Source organism: Cricetulus griseus (genome assembly GCF_003668045.3).
Source record: "Cricetulus griseus strain 17A/GY chromosome 1 unlocalized genomic scaffold, alternate assembly CriGri-PICRH-1.0 chr1_1, whole genome shotgun sequence".
In the NCBI taxonomy this organism is placed as follows: domain Eukaryota; kingdom Metazoa; phylum Chordata; class Mammalia; order Rodentia; family Cricetidae; genus Cricetulus; species Cricetulus griseus.
The window spans coordinates 107,088,381-107,111,074 of NW_023276807.1; the positions used below are offsets into that span (position 1 = coordinate 107,088,381).

General features: G+C 51.2%; 1 protein-coding gene across 1 annotated transcript; it reads right to left on the bottom strand.

Annotated features, from left to right (window-relative positions):
* Positions 1 to 210: 210 nt before the first annotated feature.
* Positions 211 to 21,205, bottom strand: Nsg1 (neuronal vesicle trafficking associated 1). Its single transcript, XM_027387049.2, has 5 exons — positions 21,047 to 21,205; positions 20,522 to 20,676; positions 17,357 to 17,473; positions 5,665 to 5,775; positions 211 to 1,909 (listed from the first exon to the last, which is right to left on the bottom strand). The coding sequence occupies exons 2-5, from the start codon at positions 20,648 to 20,650 to the stop codon at positions 1,709 to 1,711; spliced, it is 558 nt and encodes a 185-aa protein (XP_027242850.1). The 5' UTR covers positions 20,651 to 20,676; positions 21,047 to 21,205; the 3' UTR covers positions 211 to 1,708.
* Between the last annotated feature and the right edge of the window lie 1,489 nt (positions 21,206 to 22,694).

Below are 22,694 nucleotides of genomic sequence, written 5' to 3' on the forward strand. Positions count from 1 at the left end.
GTTTCCTGCCACAGGGTCCCCAAAGCTTGTGTTCCAAGAAGAGTGTGGATTTCAGAAGGGCAGGCCTTCTGCCCTTGTTCCTGCCTGCATACCTGCCCCTCTAGAAGAGGCCACGGGGTTGCCTGTTGAGAACTAGAAGTGTGCAGCACACAGCCTGCATCTTTGCACAGATTTAACCCGGTGTCACACAATTCCTGCTGAAGCACTTGAGTACAGACAGTCCAGTGTGCAGCTCAGGTACCCACGAGCTCTTTATTTGCAGAGTGAATGTGAGAAGTTACATTGGGAGGATTCACAGTGGGTAAAGTGCTACTACTAGAAAATACAATGGGGCTTGTTTCCTGCACTCACATGATCCGTGAGTCAGATCCCTATGCAGGACAAGCTTTGGCACATGTTTATTGCTCTTTATGCATTCCTCACAGCTTCCCAACGCCCTTCAAACACATGACTGTGTGACACTCCCACCCCCCACCCGTGCTGAGCTCATGGTCTTTGTTTCAGAACACCCCAACAATAAACTATTTTGTCTCAGTAGCACACCTCAGGAAACATCAGTGTAGCTGATGGTGGGCCCCATGCTTGTTGACAAAGGATCTCGCACTACTTGCCATATATTTCTGACCTATTAAAGAACACTAGAACTTCCAACATGCCCACCGGAAACAACACATTCTGAGAACATGGAAGAAAACAACCATGAATAGCTTTTTCTATTTAATTATCTTACACATTTAGTTTACTTACTGGTGATTTTGTAAACATATACTTTAATGTCAAGATTCAGATTGAAACAAACATACTTTTCTTACAAAGATTGTAGACTCGGATATTGTCTTTGCAAAGTGCCACATCAGCCCCTCACCAGCTGTCCTGCCCCCTTCTCACAGCACAGGAGTCACATTGTTTACAGATTAAAAGCTAAAGTAGCTCTGGCTTACCCAAAATTACATTTTCACCTTGCCCACCCAGCTAATAAAACGAAAAACCAAAACGCACCTGCATACAGGGCTGTACGTGCAAACATATTCATAACAGGAAAGAAAAGGGCCAGTGGGGTTTCTTCCTATCTAGCACATCACCAGCAGACAGCCCACCCACAGGAAAACAAGCTCTGCACCCCCTGGCTCAACGCCAGCTCCTCCCCACCCTATCCTTGTGCTCTGATCAGTGCACACACCAAAGAGGACCTCCCAGAATTGCCCAGGCAGGGGCTGGCAGGGCTGCATCGTGGCACACACTTTCCCTTCTCTGTGCCACTTAACAGTGCATCTTGGCAGTTAGCACTGCTGCCAGCAAAGCATAGGATCGCTCTAGATATGGCTATGGAGTAAGGTCTGCAGATAGCAAGGGGGCATAAAAGAAAAAAGGAAACCACCAATTGCACTGCTCTGATGGCCAGACCCCTGGCATATCCAGTGTACATTATCTTTTGACAGCATCCAGTGAATCCCAGTGAAGGAGTTAAATGAACACTCCTCAGCATGGACAGTGGCATCAAGCTCTCTAAGCAATGCTGAGATGCACTTGTTTTTATGCCTGTGGGTGGTCCGCAGCAAGTTTTATTTGCAAAGCAGCATTAGCAAACAGAAGCAATTGCACCGTAATGAGTAACCTCTAAATTATCAATAATTATATTTAATGAAATGTCCCTCAAAGTCCCTTTGTTGCCTTCAAGTGACACATTGTAAGGAACCCGCCCAGCTCGCTAAGCTGACTTCTCCGCAGCTTCGGTCTCCTGTTCTGACAGCTTTTCTTCTGACAGAACTGACATCCACGGCGACACGGAGCGCGTGATGCTCTGCTTGGCCAGGTTGTAGTGGTTTATGACAGTGTAAAATTTCTCCCGGGCACTGGAGTCTTGCTCCGTATAGTAGCTCTCCAAGCCTTCTGGAATGCACTGGGTGTTCTGTAAGACAGAAGGCCATGGAGATGGTGGTAGATAAAGGGGGTACCAACATGTGTCTACAGTGAATATCACCCCCCCCAAATAGTGCTTAAGCATCTTCCCTGAGCTTGCAGAAATAGACACTAAATAAACACTAACAATGGGCAGATGAATGGCCTACCCTTCTAAGGCATAGCTATCTAGAAGATTGGCTGTGCTGCAACGGGCACCAGGGCCTACGCCACAGGTGCTGATTAACTGAGTCCTGCTGGTCACTCAGCAAGGTCAACTCGGGGAGAGGGTGGTATATAAAGAATCCTGGTAGAACTGCCAGCATGCAGGGCTTGTGGATTATCACCATGGGGTGTAGGAAGGTGATGACTGGTAAGATGAGAATGGCAACAGCACAGGGCCCAGTGAGCACTCGGGAGCCTGTGAACATATAAACAGGTGGCTCCAGCCTAGAGGCCATCTTCTTTTCTGGGCTGCCATCCCTTGTGCCTCTCCTCAGAAGTGTCTTCGACACTGGTAGCTAACGATGTAAAGGATCAGCCCTTGTCTGAGGAGATTGGGGTCTCCATAGCCGCTCACTAGATCTTGAAGTATAAAGCTTAGAAATGCCTAAGGGTTGAGAGCTAGTTCAGAAAAGGCCACAAAGCTGTAGAGGGTGCTTACTGCTGGTCCTGCCCTTGCTGCAGCACCTCCAGGAGTAGCACTGGCTGAAGCGGAGTGCTACAGACAAAGCCAAGCTTTAGGGCCAGGCACAGCTCCAGCTGAGCTCCCAAGTGCTCTTTTTGGAGCCTCAGTCACCCTATCTTTAAAATGGGGCTAATGTGCCACACAGCCTGGCTGCTCTTGTTGTAACGAGACTCAGTGCCGGACAGCTCAGAAGCCAGGATGTGGCTAAAGATGATAAAGAGAAAAGATGAGACTTCCAAGAACCCTCTAGAGTACAGCCTAGAGTGTCCTGATCCCAGCTTGGTGCAAGCAACCCCTTCACTGCAGGGAAAAAAAAAAAAAAAGGCTGTGCAGGTCAGCTGGGACTACAGCTGACCAAGCTCCTCTGCACCACCATCCTCACTGTGTCCTTGACATATCCTTCTCCAGTCCTTGGGAAAGTGGGAAGAAGGCTGCAGTTACCATCTTCACTCCTGTCCAGTCTGACACACAGTACAGGACCCTGCTAGAGCTGTGCATACAACCAAGACCTGAGGAGCAGCAACTGCTTGGAACAGGTATGGGCATCCAAGGACAGCTGGGAAATGTCCCCTGCCCAGTGCCTGGCTGAGAGAGGACAGCAGGTGGTGTCTGACATGTCCCATATAATATGGCTACCAAAAGATGCTGAGAGGCATTCTGAGGACTGATGGTGTCAAAACTGCAGAAGGAGCTGGGGGCTCAGGTGTTCAGTCTATTCCCATGTGGAGATAGGCTGTCATACTCCCTTTTTGGTAAAAGAAATAAAATACAAAACTTTAGTCACCTACAGGGGTGCCTTGGAAGGAGCATGATTGTCATATGGCCAGGGTCACTGAGTTTAGACAGGGTCTCACTATGGCCCAGGCTGCTTCCTTCTGAGTGTAAGGATCAAAGGCACACATCACCACCCTGCCTCTGTCTGCCTTTTCCTGCATCTGCACACTCCTTAGCCAGGCCATTTGGCCTTGACAAGAGGGCTTCTTGGTGGGACTCGGGCTTATGGGGGTCCCCTCCCCTAGGCATCCTGTCCAACCAGATCCCCAGGGCTCAACTGGTATACTTAAGAGGCCCTAGAAATGAGATGCTGAGGAGTTGAAGGAACTGGGTGTGACCTGGGACATGATCAAGAGCCTCTGAACCCTATTTCCCATTGGTAAAAGGGAGGAGGGACACTCCCCCCCCCTTAGGCTCTCTGTGTACATCCAGGGTGAGTGTGGCTCACAGTCCTCAGGACCATCCCTTTAGAATGTGCACATGCCTAGACATGGATGGAGGAAAGCCTCCCCCACCCACCCAGCATGTCCCCTTATACCTCCTAGCTGTATCATCCAGATCACCACCATTAAGACACTGGGAAAATATACAAGCCCACAGTAGTGCATTTCCAGAACTGCCTATGGGGTTCTAAATTCCCAAGGGGCTGAGGACTGCAAGCCCTGCATGGCCTTTTATCCATGCAGATCCCGAGTCCCCTCCACACCGCTAGGAATCTGATCTGAAGTCAGCCTGGATTCTGCCTTCATCTTCTTTATCATCATCCTTCTGCATTAGCTTCTCCCACAGCACTTGGGTTTGCCAAATGGAGCCAGCAGTTTTAGCCTCTTGCTGTTCTGGGCAGGGATCTGCCCCAGACTGGAGACAATGAGCTGAACAGGAAACTCAGGACAGCTGCTGTGGTTGGTGGAGTGCTGCCTATCATCTTGAGCAGTGGCTGCAGAAGGGAGCTGTCTCCTGCCTATCCTGTTCCCCTCAGAGGCATGACTGATTCCTACAATAGCAGCCATTGAGTCACCCAGCTTTGGGCCAGGTCCTTCCCTTCTGTCCCTCTTGGCCTCCTCAATTCAGTCTTCCTGTCTGTCCATTGCCATACTGCTCTGCCTCTCACACTGTCTGCCATCCAGCCCCTCTTTCCCTGCTCCATCTCAGCAGCTTCCACCAACAACAGCTCCTGCCTGCCTCTCCCCACCTCCAGATGACCCAAGGGACCATCCTCACCACACTCCTTTTCTAGGGCCTTGGCCAGGCATTCAGGGTGCTTAGCAGTGTACAATCTGGCTGTACCTTGGCTACTCTCCCACCAAGCACACCCCTACTCTCACCACTCCATCTCCTATTTTGCCCCATGCTCTAAAGGCTGCCCCAGTATGAACCACCTTCTAGAAAGGGCAGCCCCCATACTCCATACGAAGTCCTCCTCACTCAGTATATACATGCCTGCCTGCCTCATGTTTCCTGAACCAGAAGGGCTTCGGGAAAGCCGTCTTTGCATCAATGGCTCCTGGCTGTAGCCTTGCACCCTGAGCAGCCAGACTTGTCAGAAGCCCCGAAGGACCTTGTGGTGTAAAAGGAGGAGGAGGTCCTGGCATGGGGGTGGGGGGATGTATGTGAGTGCTCGGCTCTTCTAACTTGCTCTGCCAGGAAACTGCAGTTTCACCTCAGCAAAACCCAGCCCCATCCATCCAGCAAAGACCCATGAGCCATTCGGGCTAGCACACATGTTCAGTTCCTGCTCTGTCTGTACTTCAGCAGCACTGAGTCCTGCCCAGGACCATTTCCTATCAGCTGGAAAGTTCAGAAGCAGACAGGAGTGAGTGGCACATGGAAGCCTACACTTCTGCTGTGCTCCATCTCCTCCCTCCACCCCATCTTCCCTCCCTTAGTTTTGCTTCCTCAGTCCTCTGTCCTGTGTAAATGCATCTGTGCCAACAGCAGGCTTGTGGGAAGGAGGCACAGAAGCAGAGAGAACATTTCCATGTGTGCATAAAGTCCAGATGCCAAGGTGGCTCCTGAAGAGGAACCTGCAGGAGAGCCCCTCTGTGTGGCTTGGGGCAGGGCTTTTCTTTTGGTCACCAACCCCCACCAGGTACTGGAGGGAAGTGTCAGCTGGCACTTTCTGCCCGGGGCGGGGGATGGGGGGGCTCTTCAGGTGTCTTCAGCTTCCTCGTCTAGCTGCCCAGGTATGGCCTTCAGTGAGGACCCTTCCACTGTAGGTTCACAGCCAAGGCCCTACTGCTATGGGGCCCTAGGATTGGGGAGGGAAGAGGTGCAGAGGCGCCCTCAGGGGGATAAGGCCTTACCTTCAACACAAACCCATCAGGGCAGGAGCGGTCATACTTGTACACTTTGTAGACAACCAGGAAGACGACACAAGTGAGGAAGGCCAGGGCAAAGAGAACCAGCACAGAGACCTGTGGAAAGATACAGAGAACACCATGGGGCTGGAAAAACAGCTGACTGACAGGCAGAAGCAGTCATACACACAAGGTGTGTGCACCTGCACAGAGCCTGGGAATCACCTTTTATTGGACATTTTGTATGACTTTTAACTTTTCAATGCATCCACATGTCACCTTCATGGGTTTCTAGTATTCCAAGGCCACAGTAATGGCCACATGGCTCCCAGGCAACTTGAACCCTTGACAAAGAAGTGGGGCTGGGCTGTACTCAGGGCCCCCACATACAGAGCTGATCACCTGTTACCTAGAAAACAACTGCTCCACAGATATCTCTGGGCACTGGTCACGGTGTGAGGACACTATCACTCAGACCCCAGGCTACCCTCATGCTGGAACCACATAAGCAGAAACAGGAGCTCTGTCCTCGCCCCTGCCCTCTATGGTGTTGAGGACAGAGATTATGTTTGGGTTTCCTTGGGGCATAAGCCACACACTAGAATGCCCAACACTGGGTAGGCACAAAGCTACTGAGATGCCCACCTGTTGGGGAATGTGGTGGGGGCAAAAGCATGTCATGAGGTGAGAGAGAAGTGAGCTGGAGAAGCATGGGAGATGGGTCAGGGTCCCTGGACAGACCCTGGGGCCAGCATGTGGTCCTTGGACACCACTTTGTACAAGCACAGAGACTACTGGCTTCCTACCTCCCATGCCAGCAGCCAGGAACTGTCCCCCTCTCAGGATTTCTTCCTGCTCCACCTCGATCAGCCTAGGTGACCCATCACTGGAGCTGTCACCAACCCATCTGAAGAAACTGTGTTGTGCATAGAGCTCATGCCTGATACAGGGGCAGACATGGTGAACCATACAGTCTCAGGGCTCAAGACACTCATGGGGAATGACATTGGCAGCTACAGCACATAGTAAATGCATAAACATCTGGCCCTGGGAGTTTAGTGTAGATCTTGATGAAGAAGGAAGCTAATGCATAGGAAAAAGAAGGGGTAGCATCCAGGCTGTCCAGTGAGAGCCACCTTCCCCGGCAGTGCTTGGTCCAGAGAGGCCACTACCAGGGCTGGTTGGAGGGTCCAGGAGTGACAACAGTGTCAGAGCAGGATCTCAACCCAGGCCACCTCACCCAGAAACACTGCCTGGCAGGACTCCAACCTGCCAGGGACCCAGCCACATGCCTCTCCTCTCACAATCGCTGCCCATATGGTTGTGCCCTGGAGGTGCTGTACACCTGTAACCCCAGGCACTTCAGGAGGGTCAGAAGTTCAAGGTCATCCCCAGCTACACAGCAAATTCAAGGCTAGTTGGGCTATTTAAGATCCTGCCTCAAATAAAATAAAAATATATCAGGCTGGCAAGATGGTTCCATGGGTAAAGGTACTTGCCACTAAGCCTGATGACCTGAGTTCAATCTTAGAGACTCACATGGTAGAAGGAAAAAACTGACTCCTGAAAATTGTCCTTTGGCCTCCATACAAGTGCTGTGGCAGGCACGCACACATTTAAACGCACAAGCACACACACAGAGGTAACTAATATTTAATTTTAAAAAATCATAAAGCCAGGGGACAATGTCAGCCTTGGAAGTATTGGGAAAATGGCAAGACAGAATGCTAGGAAACATTCTGTGTCCAGCACAAGTCCCCAGGGCTGAAGCCTCATCTGGAAATGAACCTTTGCACATGTGTATTAAGATGAGGTCATTAGCATGGGCACTTGTCGAGTCTGACCAGTGCCCTAATAAGAGAAGGAAACGAGGCACAGACATGCACCAGCAGGGACACTCGTGAAGACAGGGACTGGAATAAGCCTCCCTGGCCACGCAGCCCCAGAGATGGCAGTAACTCCGCAACACAACAGGATCAGAGGCAGCATGCCCCACAGACACTTCAACTTGAAACTTCTCTTGCCTCCAGAAACCCGAGAACGTGCTTCTGGGGTTCCTCCCACTTTGTGCTTCTTTGTTCAGGCAGCCACAGGACTTGTGCTAGGATCACAGGCCTGGCTCACCTCCCTTGGAGATAGTTCCCACATACACCTCCTCTCAGGTACCCCAGCCTTTCCCAGGACGAAGGCTGTGTCTTTTCATTCCCTTCCAAGCCTTGGGCAATCTCTGGGCCCCAGGGAGGGTCTGGAACACCCGACCTTGTTCTGGACACCAGTTGTACAGGCAGGCATCAAATAACCAAACACCAGCTCTTCCTGACCCCAGGGGAATAAGATGTGTCCCAGTTTGGAGACTTTCATGACCCTCCCCACCCCCACCTCCACAGATGCGTACCCACGAGGCAGTTGGTAATATTCTAGAACACAGACAAAATTACTGAGTCAGACATCTGCAATTCCTCCAGGTTTGGGGAGTCTCCCTGGGGCTTTCTCTACAAGGACGAGCAGGAGAGTTATACCACCCACTATTCATCCTTCAATCAACTGCAGATACGGGTGAGCTAGCCCTGTGCAGCAGTCGCTGGAAGGAAGACGGCCTGAGAAGAACACCCCTTGTGATTCTTAGCCCCTCATCTATGAAAAGGGGTTCCAGCTCCACGCTGATGTTTATGGTGATATCTGCAAGAGATCCCAGGCAGGCACACGGTGGGCATGCCAAGCCCTTTGACCTTGTGTTGCAGCCTCCATACAGAAGCTTGAAAACTATGATGTCACTCTTGGCTCACAACAAGGGCCCAGATGTCAAAGAGGGAGTACCTTCATTTGAACCATCAGGACAGCAGGGGAGCTAGGTAGGGGGCCATGAAAGAAGAGAAATGAAAGCCTCTCATGATGACCCAGACCAGGCACAAAAACCGTCTCAATTGTGGCTATGTGTTAACACCACGGGAGCCCCACCCAGACCATGGCAGGGAATATCAGGGTGGGGAGCTGGACATCAGAATTGCTGACTGCTGCCCAGGTATTCCCTGTTCTCGACCTGAGTGGAAGTCAGGGCACAAACAGAGGATCCCATGTATGGGCAGAATCCCTGTAACCTGAGGCTACTGAGCTGCCAATAGGTTTGAATTATCAGTGTTCCCCTAAAAGGTTTATTGTTGAAGTTGTCACCAACTGACAGAGCTACTGGAATGAATGGATGATTGTAGGGGTACCAACTTCATCCGTGAGTTACTCCATGGACAAGTTCATAACCGATAGGCTGTTAGGAGGTGGGCCTGGTTAGATACAAGTGAGCACCGAGGGTGCATCCAAGGGGCATCTTGTCCCTGCCTCTTCCCTTCCCCTCCTTTCTTCTCCTCAACTCTTCTCTCAACTTCCTAGCTGCCATGAGTGAGCAGCCAGGCCTCATTAGACCCCCTCCATTACAGTGTTCTGCCTCACCACAGCAATGAAGGTGCTCCACAATAAAAAATAAATAAATAAACAAATAAATAAATACATGGTGGCATGCACTTGTAATTCCAGCACTGTGGAAATAGAGACAGGAGGATATGGCCACCCAACATAGTACAGCCCATGATTTTCAGGTCAGAAAAAAACCTGGTCTCAGGAAAAAGGTAGATGTAACCTGAGGAGTGACACTCAAGGTTGTCCTCTTGCCTCCACATATATATGGAGGAGGAACAACAACCAGATCTCCAGTGTTGTTTCAATAACACAAGTTGGACTGAGAATCTTGGAACTTCGCAAAGCTCTTGGGATAGGGAGACAACCTGGGTTATCCAAGGTGAACCTTCGTCACCTCATGGGTGCCCTCCTAAGAGAGTCAGGGTGACTCAGGGACAGAGAACAGAGACTGGGTTGTGGGGAGAGGCAGAAAGTGAAGGTACTGAAACAGAACAGCAAGGAACACAGCAGCCCCACCCCAGGGCAGGCTGACACACAGCCTGCCTCCAAATGAGTCCTTACGAAGCAGGCCTCTGGCACCTAGAGCAAACCCAGGAACTGTCCACTCAGCAGACACAGCGCAAACATGGCTTGCAGGGATCAGGGCATTTTGGTTTTATTAAATAAATATTCTCAGACAGAATGGAGCTGTACCCAGTTTAGCTTTTTCCTTCATGACCTAGGAGGCCTACAGGGCCACAGGCTTCCAGACAGGGCTGACTCCCACCCTTCTCTGGAACCAGGACAAAACCTAGAAAGTCCCTTGAGGAGAAATGAGTTGACTTCTAAAGAGCTGCCCTCTGGGCCATTTCTCTCCCAGGTACACACGACACAGTGCCCAGGTCGATTTTTTTATTTTGAGATAAGGCCTCATTTAAGTTGTCCAGGCTGGCCATGAAATGGCAATCCTCCTGCCTCAGCATCACAATTGACTGAAATTGCAGGACTTGCTATGAGGCCCACCTATTGCTTTAGTTTTTAAATGAGACAAATGTGTGTCAATCAGAAAGACAAAATAATATAATAAGGAGTATATATAACAGACTGACTGGGCTTGTCTTTAAACCATGCCTGTCACCATTTTCTTTTCTCATCTCCTTTATGAAGAAGCCAAAGTCCCTCAAACTCAGAAAGTCCTACCTTCTCCCATTTTGGAAATCCCAAGTTGTGAGGGAACCGTCTCAGGGATCTGACATTAGCTACCCAAAGTGTCCATCTCAAGAGACGGCTGAGCAGCCATGCCATTCCACAGCATCACCCTGGTGTCAATTTAAAACAGGCAAATAAGTGCCACAAGAGGCAGGATTCAGAGGCAGCTCTGACTGACTACTCTGGAGACCTGGAGGAGCATCGTTCTCAAGGGATAAAGAGTTCATTGGGAGGTGAGAAAAGGGAGGTGAAGACCAGAGAGGACTGTGGGATCAAAAACATGGTGACTGTAGCATCATGACCCTGCAGGAGTGGGGACATGAGCCAGCTGACTGAGCTGCCCATTGGCACACCAAGGAGCTGGAGTCTAAAAGTCCTTTGTGTGGCAAGATCCCAGGAAGCATGTCAGTGTTGCTAAGCATCAGGGAAATGCAAATCATACCACAAGGAGATGCCATGTCACACCCACTGTAATGGTGGTACCAAGTTCTGGTGATGCACAGAGGCAACACTGAAACTCGGTGTATTGCTTATAAAGCATTGAAAACTGGTGACCCTAATATAGGAAACAGTGGTGGTTCCAGAACACATACAATATAAAAATTATCCTGGCAATCAGCAATCCTACACCTGGGTATTTACCTACAAGAAAGAAAAACAGGTCTGTAGGGGACAGTGTAAGCCATGCCTGCTAGATGCTGGCTACAGGTGTGCCTGACCACGCCTGTCAGGGCGTGGTCAAGGTGAGGTCAGGATGACCCATGATAGGGTTTTAAGGGCAGCAAGGCACATGGGAGCCCCCTCTCTGGCTCCCTGCCTTGATGCCCCTGGCATGCTCTGGCTTGCATTTGGCTGGTGTTTTTCTAATAAAGGATATCTTAATCTCACAGGTTACAAACCTCCTTCGTTCTTTCCAAGTCTTCAAACAAAAGTTTATACAAAGAAACACTGCACAACTGCCAAAAGATAGAGTCCAAAAATGACTGAGTGGATAAAGCAAATGTGATATGTCCACACAACAGAATATTACTTGGCCTTCAAAAGTAATGAAGTGCCGATGCAGGCTACAACAGTTGAACCTTGACAACGTGTTGCTGTGCAAAAGTCAGACATGAAAGGTTGCAGTGTATCTGTTCTGTGATGTGTCCAGAAGGTGGACATCTACAGGGACAGAAAATAGATCAGAGGCTTCTGGGATCTTTGGAGAGGTGGGGCTTGCTACTTGATGTGTCTGGGTCAGTTCCTGAGGTAATAAAATGTTCTAGACTGTATGACAGTTGGCAACTTGGTGGCTGTTAAATGTCACTAAACTGTACTTTGAAGTGGTGAAATGTATTTTACCACTATTTTTAATGGGCCAGAGGAGGAAAGCAAGAGTCTGAGTTTGGTCTAAGTACCAAGGATGCCCCTTTTTCTGCTTCAATGGGGTCACCCTGAGCCCCCTCTCCATCTTCATTGGGGTGACCCTGAGCCCCCCCACCTCACTAGGGTCACACCCTGAGTACCCTCTCCTCTTCAGTCTCACCCAGGGACACAGTCTGTTCCTTTCCAAAAAACTCTCCTCAGATCCCAGGGCCTCCTGCCCAGAGCTGCTCTGGATTCAGCAGACTCACAGGGTGTGACCTAGTGAGGAGAGGGGGCTCAGGGTATGACCCCAGTGAGAGGAGGGGGCTCAGGATATGACCCCAGTGAGAGGAGGGGGCTCAGGGTATGACCCCAGTGAGGGGGTGTGTGACCCCAGTGAGCTGAGGATGAGAGGGGGCTCAGGATGACCCCAATGAAGCAGGAAAAGGGAGCATCCTTGGTGCTCTAACTGAGCTTAATTGCCAATTACTGCTCAGCACCATTGCCCACTTAGCCTTTCACCAAACTGTCACAGTTTATGCATGGGTTATGGTTATCCAACTGCCAAGGCACTGAACACTGACCTGTTCTCACAGCACTTCCCACTAAGCAGGAACCAGCAGAATCACAGCCAATAACCCCAGGAGAACTGCTCTAACCTAGGTCAGTGTCCAAGGATGTGGGTCTGAGTTCTGCATCCCCCCCTGTTACAGACTGACCTTGGGGCTACTCCTTCATGCGAACAGCAAGGTTAGTGGTCTGATGCTGCCACCAAGGGCAAGAAAGGCTCACGAAGGGCCCAGGCCGAGCAGGTCGATGGTGTTAGGTCACTTACTGTCTCTGTTCTCCATCCCTCAGGGGAAGGGGGAAGGAAAGGAAAGCAGCCTTTCGCTGACTAATGCAGTACAGGGAAGGGAAAAAAATCTCTCCGAGAATGAATCCTGAAACCTCCAAGTGTTTGCAGAGCTAAATATTTTAGGTACTACACAGAAGAGAACACAGACACATACCCCACAGTGATTCAAATTGTGTCTTACCTGAGCTGGGATGGAGCCCTTACTCCATAGCTGGACCCAGAATCTGCACGTTCTGCAGCTGCAGATGTGGGTGGCCCCAGGGTGGAAGGTCATCAGCGTCTTTAAACAAGTTTCTAAAAGTCTCTGTTGCCACCATGAAGGAAGACCTCCTCCCCCCCCCTTCTCTCTTTATTGGATGTAGGGAAACTGCATCGCCGTTTATAAATGGTTAATACATGTGACTTGGTTGGAACCTGCCGTGGGGATTATTAGAGAGTGTGGAGAGCAGGCACACAGGAAGCTCAAGGTCATTAAGGATTCAAGAGAAAGAAACAAACCACCCACAGCATCATTTGAGACAGCATGCCAAGGGACACTCCACTGCAGCACTGACTGCCAGCTCTGAGGACCATCCTTAAGTGGCCTCTCCTAAGATATCCTCCCGGCTCTTCACTGACCTTGAAAGGTTGGTCATGTGAGAGGCTGGCCTTAGAACTTCTCAAGGCTAGATCCGGGTGGTAGTACCAGAGAGGGGTGTAGGTCCATCACAAAACCCTTAACTGGAGGGAGTGTGTGACCTCAGTCAGCCCTCTTCAACCTGAAGCCACAAAACATAAGGGCAGAAGACAATGCTGGCAAAACCTTTCCTGAGCCTGCTTGGTTGTGGAGCATCCATCTTCCAGGACATTAAGAAGCAGACCCAGCAGCTCATTACACACTGCCTGCACAAGTGGGAAAGCATGTTTTGTTTTTGTTTGTTTTTTTTAAATGTTTAGGTTTAGTTCATTTGAGCAACATCTTAGCCTGCATTTATTCTCAGTGTAAAAACACCTCTGATTAATTAAATGGATGCTCTCCCTGTTGACTCAAGCCTCATTGGAAGCCTAGGCTTTTGGCTGCCACAGGGTGATTCATCCTGCTATCCCTCAATAGCAATCTTACAAAGCCTCCCCCCCCACCAGCTGTTACCTAGCAACCAACCTAGCAACCTTGCAGCCAAGAAATTAATCCTCCAGTGATAACCACAATGTAATATCCAAAAAGACACTTTGGTTTCAAGGGTGCCCTCCGAAGTTAAGAGAGATGGGCACACCGTAACAATACAAATAAAGGACAAAGAGGCTCACAGGTACACACAAATTATGTTGCTTCAAGGTCTAAAAGGCAGGATCTCCTTCCCAGGATTTACACACATGCAGAGAAGAACCAAACTATCACCAACAAAATGATGTGCTGTCCCTACGACCACTGTGACTAATCCCAGGTGGGAGGGTCAGAGGGTGGGTCCCTGATTCCAGACAGCCTGTTCTTTCCCCAAACCCCCATGTTCAGAAAAGACCCCAAACCTTTAACCAGCTGATGCTATGCACAGCAGCCATATGGCCAATGTATGTGTGCACTCAGGGACACAGAAAATACCGTTAAGTCTTAAAGGCCAGGAGAACTTTCCAGAAGGGTGGACACTCTTACTTAGCATTTCCAAAGGGCTCCAGCCCTCCAAATATCTCTGCTGCTGTGCCAGACCGTGCACCATCAAGACATTAATCCAGCTGCAAAACTGGCTAAAATGCATGTGGCCTGGGTGGAACCTTGTGGAACTCCCAGATACATGTAAGGAACTAACATTTTCTGGTTCTGAATCGTTCAGAGCTGACAAAAGGGATACCCTTAGGACATGGGTCATCCCTCTGAGTCAGCCCTCAGTGCCCCAGGAGGCTGCTCACCTCAGCCTGCTCAGAGAGATCCTACCAGGCTTCTGCCATTTCCTGACTGAGGCCTGTAGCTGGTCATCTGCTGACCCTGTGACAACTGTCAAGTGAACACATACCCATCCCTGACAGTAAGAAGGCTGGATCAGGAGAGCTGCCTGCTATTAAGGAGCCCACAGGGACACCCTGGAAATTGTGCCAAGCCCCCTCTACAGGAGTCCACCAGAATGATGGATGAGTCATTCATTTACTTAGCCAGTTCTTACTGAGAGTGCAGCAAGCGCCAGAGAGATAGTATCGAGAACTCCGGCAGTGCTGGCAAGGGCTGCCCGTAAGTGCTGTCTGCCCACAGGTCCTACACCTTCATTTTTGGCCAATGTTCACGTCTCAGGGGGTTCCTATGGCCTTGTTTCCTTTTCAAAGTCATGAGCCAGGTCAAGGGGCCTTTTCTTCATGAGACCACTCTTCAGTACCTGCCTGGGATATCAGATCACAGGGCCCATGCCCAGAGAGAGGTGGAGGCTAGCCCAGCTTCTTAAAAAAGGAAAGCCAGGGGGTGGGGCTGGCAGGACACAGAAGCAAGACATAAGAGGAAAAAAGACACTGTCAGAGGTATTATCTGGCTCAGCTGCTGGAGCAGGGGGAGGACCTGGGTTCTGTGGGATGCAAGGCAGCAGTCATAGCTCTGGGACAGGGTTTGAGTCAACAGAGTAAAGGGGTGTGGTGAGACATTCTTTGTCCAGCTGTGGCCTCAACACCACAACTGAGAGCAGGCTTCCTGAACTCAAGCTCTGTTCCAGTCTCCCCAACTACCATGGAGAGAACTATGGCATCCTACTTCCTGAAACGATTGTGGACTCAACAAGATAAAAAAAGTTTGCTTCTGGAAATACCACCTCCTGGTAGAGAGCAGCAGGAACTTTGGGTTAGCTCATTTCTGAGAGCCTCAGTGGGGAAGGAAAGAGAGGGACAGATTCCTGCCTGGGGCTGGAGCTTAGGTCATGGGCATTGACAATGGAGGTACTGGTTTTAGAACCAGAGATGAGGAGAGTCCCAACCATTCTGGGTGTGAGTCCTAAAGGAGGCACAGAAGCTAGGCTTACAGAAACACTGACAGCCGTGTGTGAGACTTAACAATATTGCAGTATAGAGCAATCCTCTAGTGGGTCCCCACTGTATCCAATATCTTCCCAGACACCCGGAGATAGCAAGAGAGGTGAGGCAAGCCTCCTGACAACAGCAGCCTGCCCACTGGGATGGTAGAGATTGTCTGAGGTCTTCCTGGGCTTCTGAGCCCCAAGGTTCTGGGCAACAGAAACCAAGTAACTACACAGAGGCCCAGCCATAACTGCTTAGGGCCCTGGGGCCAAATGTGCGTCACTTGTGCCTTAGGCAAGGGACCTAGGGACCTGCCTCAGGTAAGCATGTGAGAAAAACACAAACCAATAACACCAGAGGGGACAGAGCCTGGCACACAGACCAACAGATGGAGAAGATATTTGGGTACCACACTACTCACTGACCTAAACTGGTGATGGGGACAAAAGTCCAATCAGACATGAGAAACCAGGACACGCTTAGGCAAGATGACAGTCAAACAGTGTCACTTTGACATTCATATCTGATCCTATACCTGCATGATGCTGATGGGCAAAAAATGGCAAACAGAGGACAACCATGCTGATCCCAGAGTAGAACGGAGATGCTGACCTCAAGTTAACCCATTTTAATACTAGTCTTGAACCTCAAACATGTTAACTGCCAACCCCTGAGCTAGGAAGAGCAGCTCAGCATACCTGACATGCTTCTATACTCGCAGAGATGCAGACACAGACATCTTTTCAACTCAGACCTCCATCTGGAAGCAGTACCTGTTACTACCAAGAAGAAGGAAGGAGGCTGCGAGGATCAGATGAGCTACCACAAGTAAACACCAGGGACACAAAGGATAGTGACACTCATGGGGCCCACTGCACTGGGTAGACCCAGATAGCAGGGAGCAGCAACGGGAAGCAGAAGGATTTGTACTCAATACTCCATGAAGACACTCTGCTCTTCTGGATTCCCTTGCAGCTATGAACTGGGGTTGGTCCCTAAGCCTGACTTCCATAGTTCCCTTGATCACCCAAGAAACAGGAGGTAATACAGATGCTCTGCAATGTATGGTGGATGTTATATGCCTCCACACCCATGAACAGATTGCTCATACATCCCGGGGGGATGACCATTCATGCATCCAGAACCACTATTCAAGGTCTAAGGATGTCTTCCAACTGACCCCTTTCAATCTGAGTCATGGCCACCATTTTACTTTCCAGAATACCAACATCCCAGCTTGTTCCTCAGCAGATACCACTTTAGAAGACATGCACCCTTGCTGTGAGGAAGGCTCCTCCCACCAGGGCTCACTGGAACTTCACCCCTTTCAGCAGCCATCATCAGAGGAAGCAGGAAGTAAAGAAAAATTGGAGGTTGAACACATGGGCTTTGCAGCCAGGTAGACTGGTCACAAGTCTGCCAAGAAAGCAGGGACCAATGAGCCTGCAGTCCCCTCCCTACCCTCATGAGGTGGGATGTAGGAGAGGAGTACCCTGTTCATGTGGCAGCCCTTAGAGGAGATTGCATAGGCACTGGGGGTCAAGGGGCATGGCACAGAGCCCTGCCTGGATGGGTATAGGTGCCTCAGGCTGCCTGCTTCTTCCCTCAAACTATTAGGCAAATATTTTGATGTTCGGCAAATGTTCACATTTATTGCCTTCACCTAAAGGGGAGTTCATGGATGGGTTTTCCCTGTTATAAAAATAAATGATATCTGATTGTTTCAGAGGACAAGGCAAAATAAAAAGAAAACATTTTTAAAAAGGAAAAAAACTACATGGAGAGTCTCCAGGTTGGGAGCTCGGAGCTGTTGGGCTTGCAGAGCCTGGGTAAGTGGAATCACATTGTGTTCCTGTCCCTCTAGAAGACCTCTCTACAGCTGGGAGGCTGCCTCCTGACCTAAAGATAGCGGCTCAGCCTGCAACCACTCACCTTAAACCTCTCGGTGACGCCCTCGGTGATGCTGACAGTGAATTCAGCTATCTTGGGAGGACGCGCTTTCCCTTTCTTGCGATCAGGTTCATATTCAGTCTTGGTTTTCACAACAACCTTAGCCAGGAAACAGAGAGGCGCAAGGTCAGTGATAAGCTAAATGTGCTCCACCACATGTGCCCTGAGCAGGTGGCCTGGGGCTGTCAAGTTCAAAGATACCCACCATTCCTCCAGGCAGTGAGAGAAGCTTCCACTGCAGGCACTTCCAGATACATTGCCTATTCATGGTCCTATAGCAGTCCCAGGAAAAATGCAGAACTGGGGAACAGGGAAGTGATGCTCACTGGCCAAGGCCACAGAACTGATGGTTGGCAGACTAAGTACCCATTACAGCAGAATCCTGGTCCAGGGAGTGAGGAGGACACCCTACTTCCCTACTGGCTTTTCTGTGCTGCCCATCTGCTGAACATATGTGTCACTGGATAAGACTGTCTAGCACCCATAACTAGAAATAACTGGAAATAAACTGCTCTGGGGAGCCTCTTGGACTACACAGCACTGAAAAATCTCCCTTCATTCCTTCCTTCCCGCTCCACTCTCTCGTGTGAACCTGGAAACCCATGCAAACTTCCCTGTAGCCCTGCAACTTCACACCAACCTGGGAACCCAAGCTGCATCCTATAGGGACATTGCTGTCTTGGCCTCCCCAGCTCTGCCTCTGCTGGGAATCCACTGCCTCTCTGTTTCCCGTGGATAGGGAGAGTGAGGTCAAGGAGTTACTCACCTCTAATCTCCAAACTCACTCCCCAGAGCAGGTGTCCAGCAGTGGCTACAGGACAGCAGAGAACCAACACCCTACACTTCTCCTGGAGACAGTATGTCCTTTACTGTTTCCATGACTTAGGAGACAACCACTGCCCTGACAGTGGGACAAAAGGAACTGAGTGACTCAGGACAGGACCCAAGCAAGTGAATGGAGAACTCTCCATTCCAGCCATGACCTGTGGAGCCAGCCTCAAGAGTGGTCATAGGGGAGAAAAATGGCCTGTGCCTGGCATTGAGCCAGAAAGCCCTGCACTTCAGTGCGTATTATCAAGTTTCACTCCTGGCATGCCACTCTCCTGCAGTAGACAGGGGTATCCACTCCTTGAAGGCATCATCTCAAGGCAGCATTGAGCACTGCCCTGCCATCCTCACATCCCAGCTGCACCAATGTAGCCTTGTGACCTTGAGCACACATTTGGGAGCCACTTTACCTGACCATGAATACAGAAGGCTTCTTCCTGTCCTATCCATAACCTGGAGGGCAAAAGGCCTATATCATCCAGAACTGTGAGGGTGAGGACATCTAGGCCACTTGAATTCAATCTCCATCTACCACTAACTGACAAGTGACCTTGGACAGAGCCTTTCGAACTCTCTAGGCCATCATTGCTACGTCTATCAAATGAGAGCAATGGTGGCGGTTGCCTTGCAGCAACGTGGGCATGTTGAAGTTCAGCCAATGAAGTGCACAGAACAGTGCCTGGTATGGCAAGTGTCCCTAACGAATGTCAGGCATGGCTGCTCCTGATGTGACTGGCAGGTCTTCACACTGGGAAGTCATATCCCCAACCTCCCTGACTCTTGTCAAGTGTGAGAGTCCAACTCTAAGCATGCTAGGGATTTCCATACCCCGGAGGCCAGTGACCTTCAGCAGGATGACCTTGGGTGCATTTGGTGAACTCTGAAAGTCTGTCTCCTCCTCTGTGACTTTGGAACCCTTTTAGCTCAAGGACCTGTTCCTACAGGAATGCCCTTTTCTGGAGCATCCCCATCAGTTACCCCAAGAGAGGAGACTCTACCTACAGAGCCAGCTAGCCTAATCCCAAGCAACAAGACTGGCTGGCAGAATGTGGGACTTGCCTGAAGCCCTCCACCTTGTGGCGGACCGTGCCAGGCAGTTCTGGAACGGAACACACTGAAGGCAACAGAGGAGGCTTGGGCCAAGTACAGGGAATCACCTGATAAAGGTGCCACTTCAGGACACAGGGTTCCTGGTGCAGACCTCTGGTGCTCCTCGGCTGGGTGTATCAAGGTAGGAGGGGTAGAAGTACTCGGGACAGAGTCCTGACACCCCACCATAAGGTGGAGGCCACAGACTCGATAGCTCTGTTCCTCCTATGAAGGCTAGCCTGAGCCAACAGCCGTGGTGTGAGGTGCACAGCTATAACCAGCTGATCCTGCCTTCTCAAATGAAAACATCTGCAACCAGTCCCTTCCCTGCTCCCATGTCACCCACCCCCACCCCACCGCCCCAAAAACCCAGACAATAGAATTAAGGAGACAAAATCACTTTGGGAAGCTAAGTTTGGGAATGAAAGAAGACCCTACTGCAGCTCCCTCTTACACCCCATTCTAACTGCCCAGTGAATGCAGAGCCCAGAGTCGGAGCCTCTTTCTCAAGAACGAACTGAGACAATAAATGTAAAAGCATGTGGGAATCTTGAGCAAGCCCCTTTGTGTGTAGGGACTGTAGATGCAGGGCGTGTGGTTTTACATTAGAGTATTGCAATGCTATCTTCTATGTTAAGGATAGAATTTGCTTTTAAATGGTATGGCTTGAAAATATCTTTATGGAGCAATGATACCCCACTGGATGTAGTACTCAAGAGGGGAGTCTTTTATAAGTCAGAAAAAAAAATGCATCACGTAAAGATGGTCCTGGTTACACTAGCATTAGTGAGTCGGAGCTCAGATATGGGGATTTCACAAAAGGAACAAAGAGGAAAAAGGCTCTATTCCTGAGCACACACCCAGTAAGGCAAGTGGAGCTGAAACTGCACCACCCCCAAAAGGCACAAGGACCAGCTCCCTGGGCTCACTCCTGAACCCCATACTCCTGTACCACAAACATTGCTCCTCATAAGACTCCCCCAAAGTCAAGAGGGGGCTTTCCACTAAAGAATCTTGCCAAGAAGAAGATGTCATCTAAGGCAGGGGGCCTCCAGCATCACCAAACCGAGAATCATGAGGGTACATTGTGCTCGCCCTGCCTTCCTCCTCTTGGCTGAGCCCGCCCCCACCTCTCATCCCCAAAGCGCACAAGGCGTTTCTTTTGTTTCGGTTGCAGCTGAAGATTTAAGGGTGCACACCCAGCAGCGCGGGAATGTCGGGGGCTCATACCTTATCCGGGGGTGGGAATTGCAGCTGGTTGACATCGAGGGGCGTCATCAGGGGAATGGTGTCGAAGCCATCCTCCAGCAGTGGCTGCTTGGTGCCCTTCTCTGCGAAATTGTTCCCCAACTTCACCATGGTTGCGAAAGACTCGAGGCTGCGGCCTGCGGAGGGAGGGCCGGGTGGGGGTCAGGGCGAGCGGCAGCCGGGGCGGGGCAGGGCATAGCCAGGAGGACTCCGCACACCCACCCGCTGGCCCCGCGTCCGCTGGCCCCGCCTGGTCTCCCGAGAGAGGTGGCAGGGACGCGGCGATCGCAGCCAGATCAGGGTCTCCAGGCTGTGTATTGGTGGGCATTTCTAGACGCCCATCCCGCAGAGGGCAGGGCTCATCACGGCCAGGCTAGGGGACACCACCCGTGCCCAGCCTTTGCAGGACGCGTCCCCAGTCCCGCGGCGCTGGCCTCCTGCGCGTCTCCCGCGGCCCTCAGAGTGAGAGTTGCTCCGCCGCCCACCCTGCTCCCCACCCGCACTCACCCCACGCCCGGCTCCGGCAAGTATGGGCTCTGAGCGCGCTCCGAGGCTCCGCGTCGCCCGCTCCCGCGTGCGGCAATGGCGGAGGCGGCGCCGCGGCCGGGGGATCAACGATTGGGTTCTGCGCCTCCCGCCTCTGCGCGCCGCCTCCTTCCTGCCGCTCCCGGGGGCCGCGCGCGGGAGTGCGCGTGGGGCCGCGCCGATGCGCCTCCGCCTTGACGCAGCGCCGCCCGCGCGCGGATCGGCTGCACAAAGGAGCACGCGGCTGCAGTGGGGGGTCCCCAGGGGGACCCCACGCGCGATTAGACCCGGGGAAGGAGAACCTGAGACTCCTGATGCCGAGCTGGGGTATCCCCCAGCGGTATGCACAACCCTGGGGCGATGATCGAGTGCAGGGTTGTCGGGAGGGAGGAAGGGAAGGGAAGTGGGAGATGTAGGGAAGCCAGGAAGCCCCAAAGGGAGGGAGAGAGGGTTCTGGCACACCGCGGAGCCGATTTGAGGATCCTGAAGGATGAAGAAGGTTTTCGGAGGACAATGTGGATGACAGACCTAGGTGGCCCTTAGTGTGAGGCTGGGTTGGAGGGGGATGAAAACGAGGGCGTGTCTCTATAAATATAAAGAGGGAGGTTTAGTGCTGTCCCATGGCTACGGATGCATGCCTGGGGTGTGAGGACAAGAGGACAGGTGTTCAGAGCTTAGGGTGCTACCACGAGAGGCAGGCTAGCCAAAGCTGTCTGCGGTCAGGGAAGGCAAGGATCTCCCCACCGCAGCCTCAGCTCGCCTGGATGGTACTGAGACTCAGAAGGAAGAACGGAAGTTCTAGTGCCTGACTAGTGCCCCAGGCAGATGTCACAGCTGCGCAGATAAAGGCCACTGCACTTAACAGACCTCTAGCCAGACTTGCTTGCAGGAAGGAAAAGCTACTTGGATATGGGAGCGAAGCTACAAAAGGAGTGGGGCTGAGGGTGCACGAGGAGCAGCACCCTGAGAACTTACATGTCCCCATGGTTCTTACCTGGGTTCTAAACATTCTCAGGGGACCCTGAGAAATAATAGAAATCAGACCCTTCAGGAAGAGCCTATGGGTCCAGATTCCAAATTCTCCTGGACAGCCCCTTCTTTAAAGGGGGAGGGAGGGTCTGTTGCCAGGGCTTTCCTACCCAGACTTCTGGCAAGTTCAAGGCTGCCTTTGAGTCAAGGCAGCCTGACCAGGGCCCAGAATTCTCTCTAGAGTGCTTTTCCAGGAGGCAGAGGGAAGGGCCTCCAAGGTACCTGTGTGACATCTTGTTGCCCTCTTAACAGCAGAGAACGGGAGTTAGAAAACACCCAGGCACCAGCCTGCAGGCATCAGGGTGCCTACCAGTCAGGCTGCCTAGTTTGTGCAAGAGAGTGGCTATATCTCCATCTCAGACTCGAGCTGTTTTCAAATCACAGCACTAGTCTACTCTGGAGTCAGGACCCATCCAAGGAGCAATATGGTTGGTCACGCCCTCAACCTCTAAGACTTCAAGAGCCAGGCTATCCTAGAGACAGCTACAGTTATGCTGTGGCTTGTTGGCCTGGGCATTGCTCTTTCCTTCTGTGTGGTTTTCTTTGCTTATATCTGGACCCCATAACAGGCACAGGAAATGCAAAGTACATAAGACACACT

Excerpts from the sequence above, each read along its gene's own strand:
- Nsg1 (XM_027387049.2), bottom strand. The coding sequence starts at position 20,650 with ATGGTGAAGTTGGGGAACAATTTCGCAGAGAAGGGCACCAAGCAGCCA. Across the intron at positions 17,474-20,521 it reads AATTCCCACCCCCGGATAAG|GTTGTTGTGAAAACCAAGAC; the intron begins GTATGAGCCCCC and ends TTCCTGGCTAAG. Across the intron at positions 1,910-5,664 it reads CTGATGGGTTTGTGTTGAAG|AACACCCAGTGCATTCCAGA; the intron begins GTAAGGCCTTAT and ends TCTGTCTTACAG.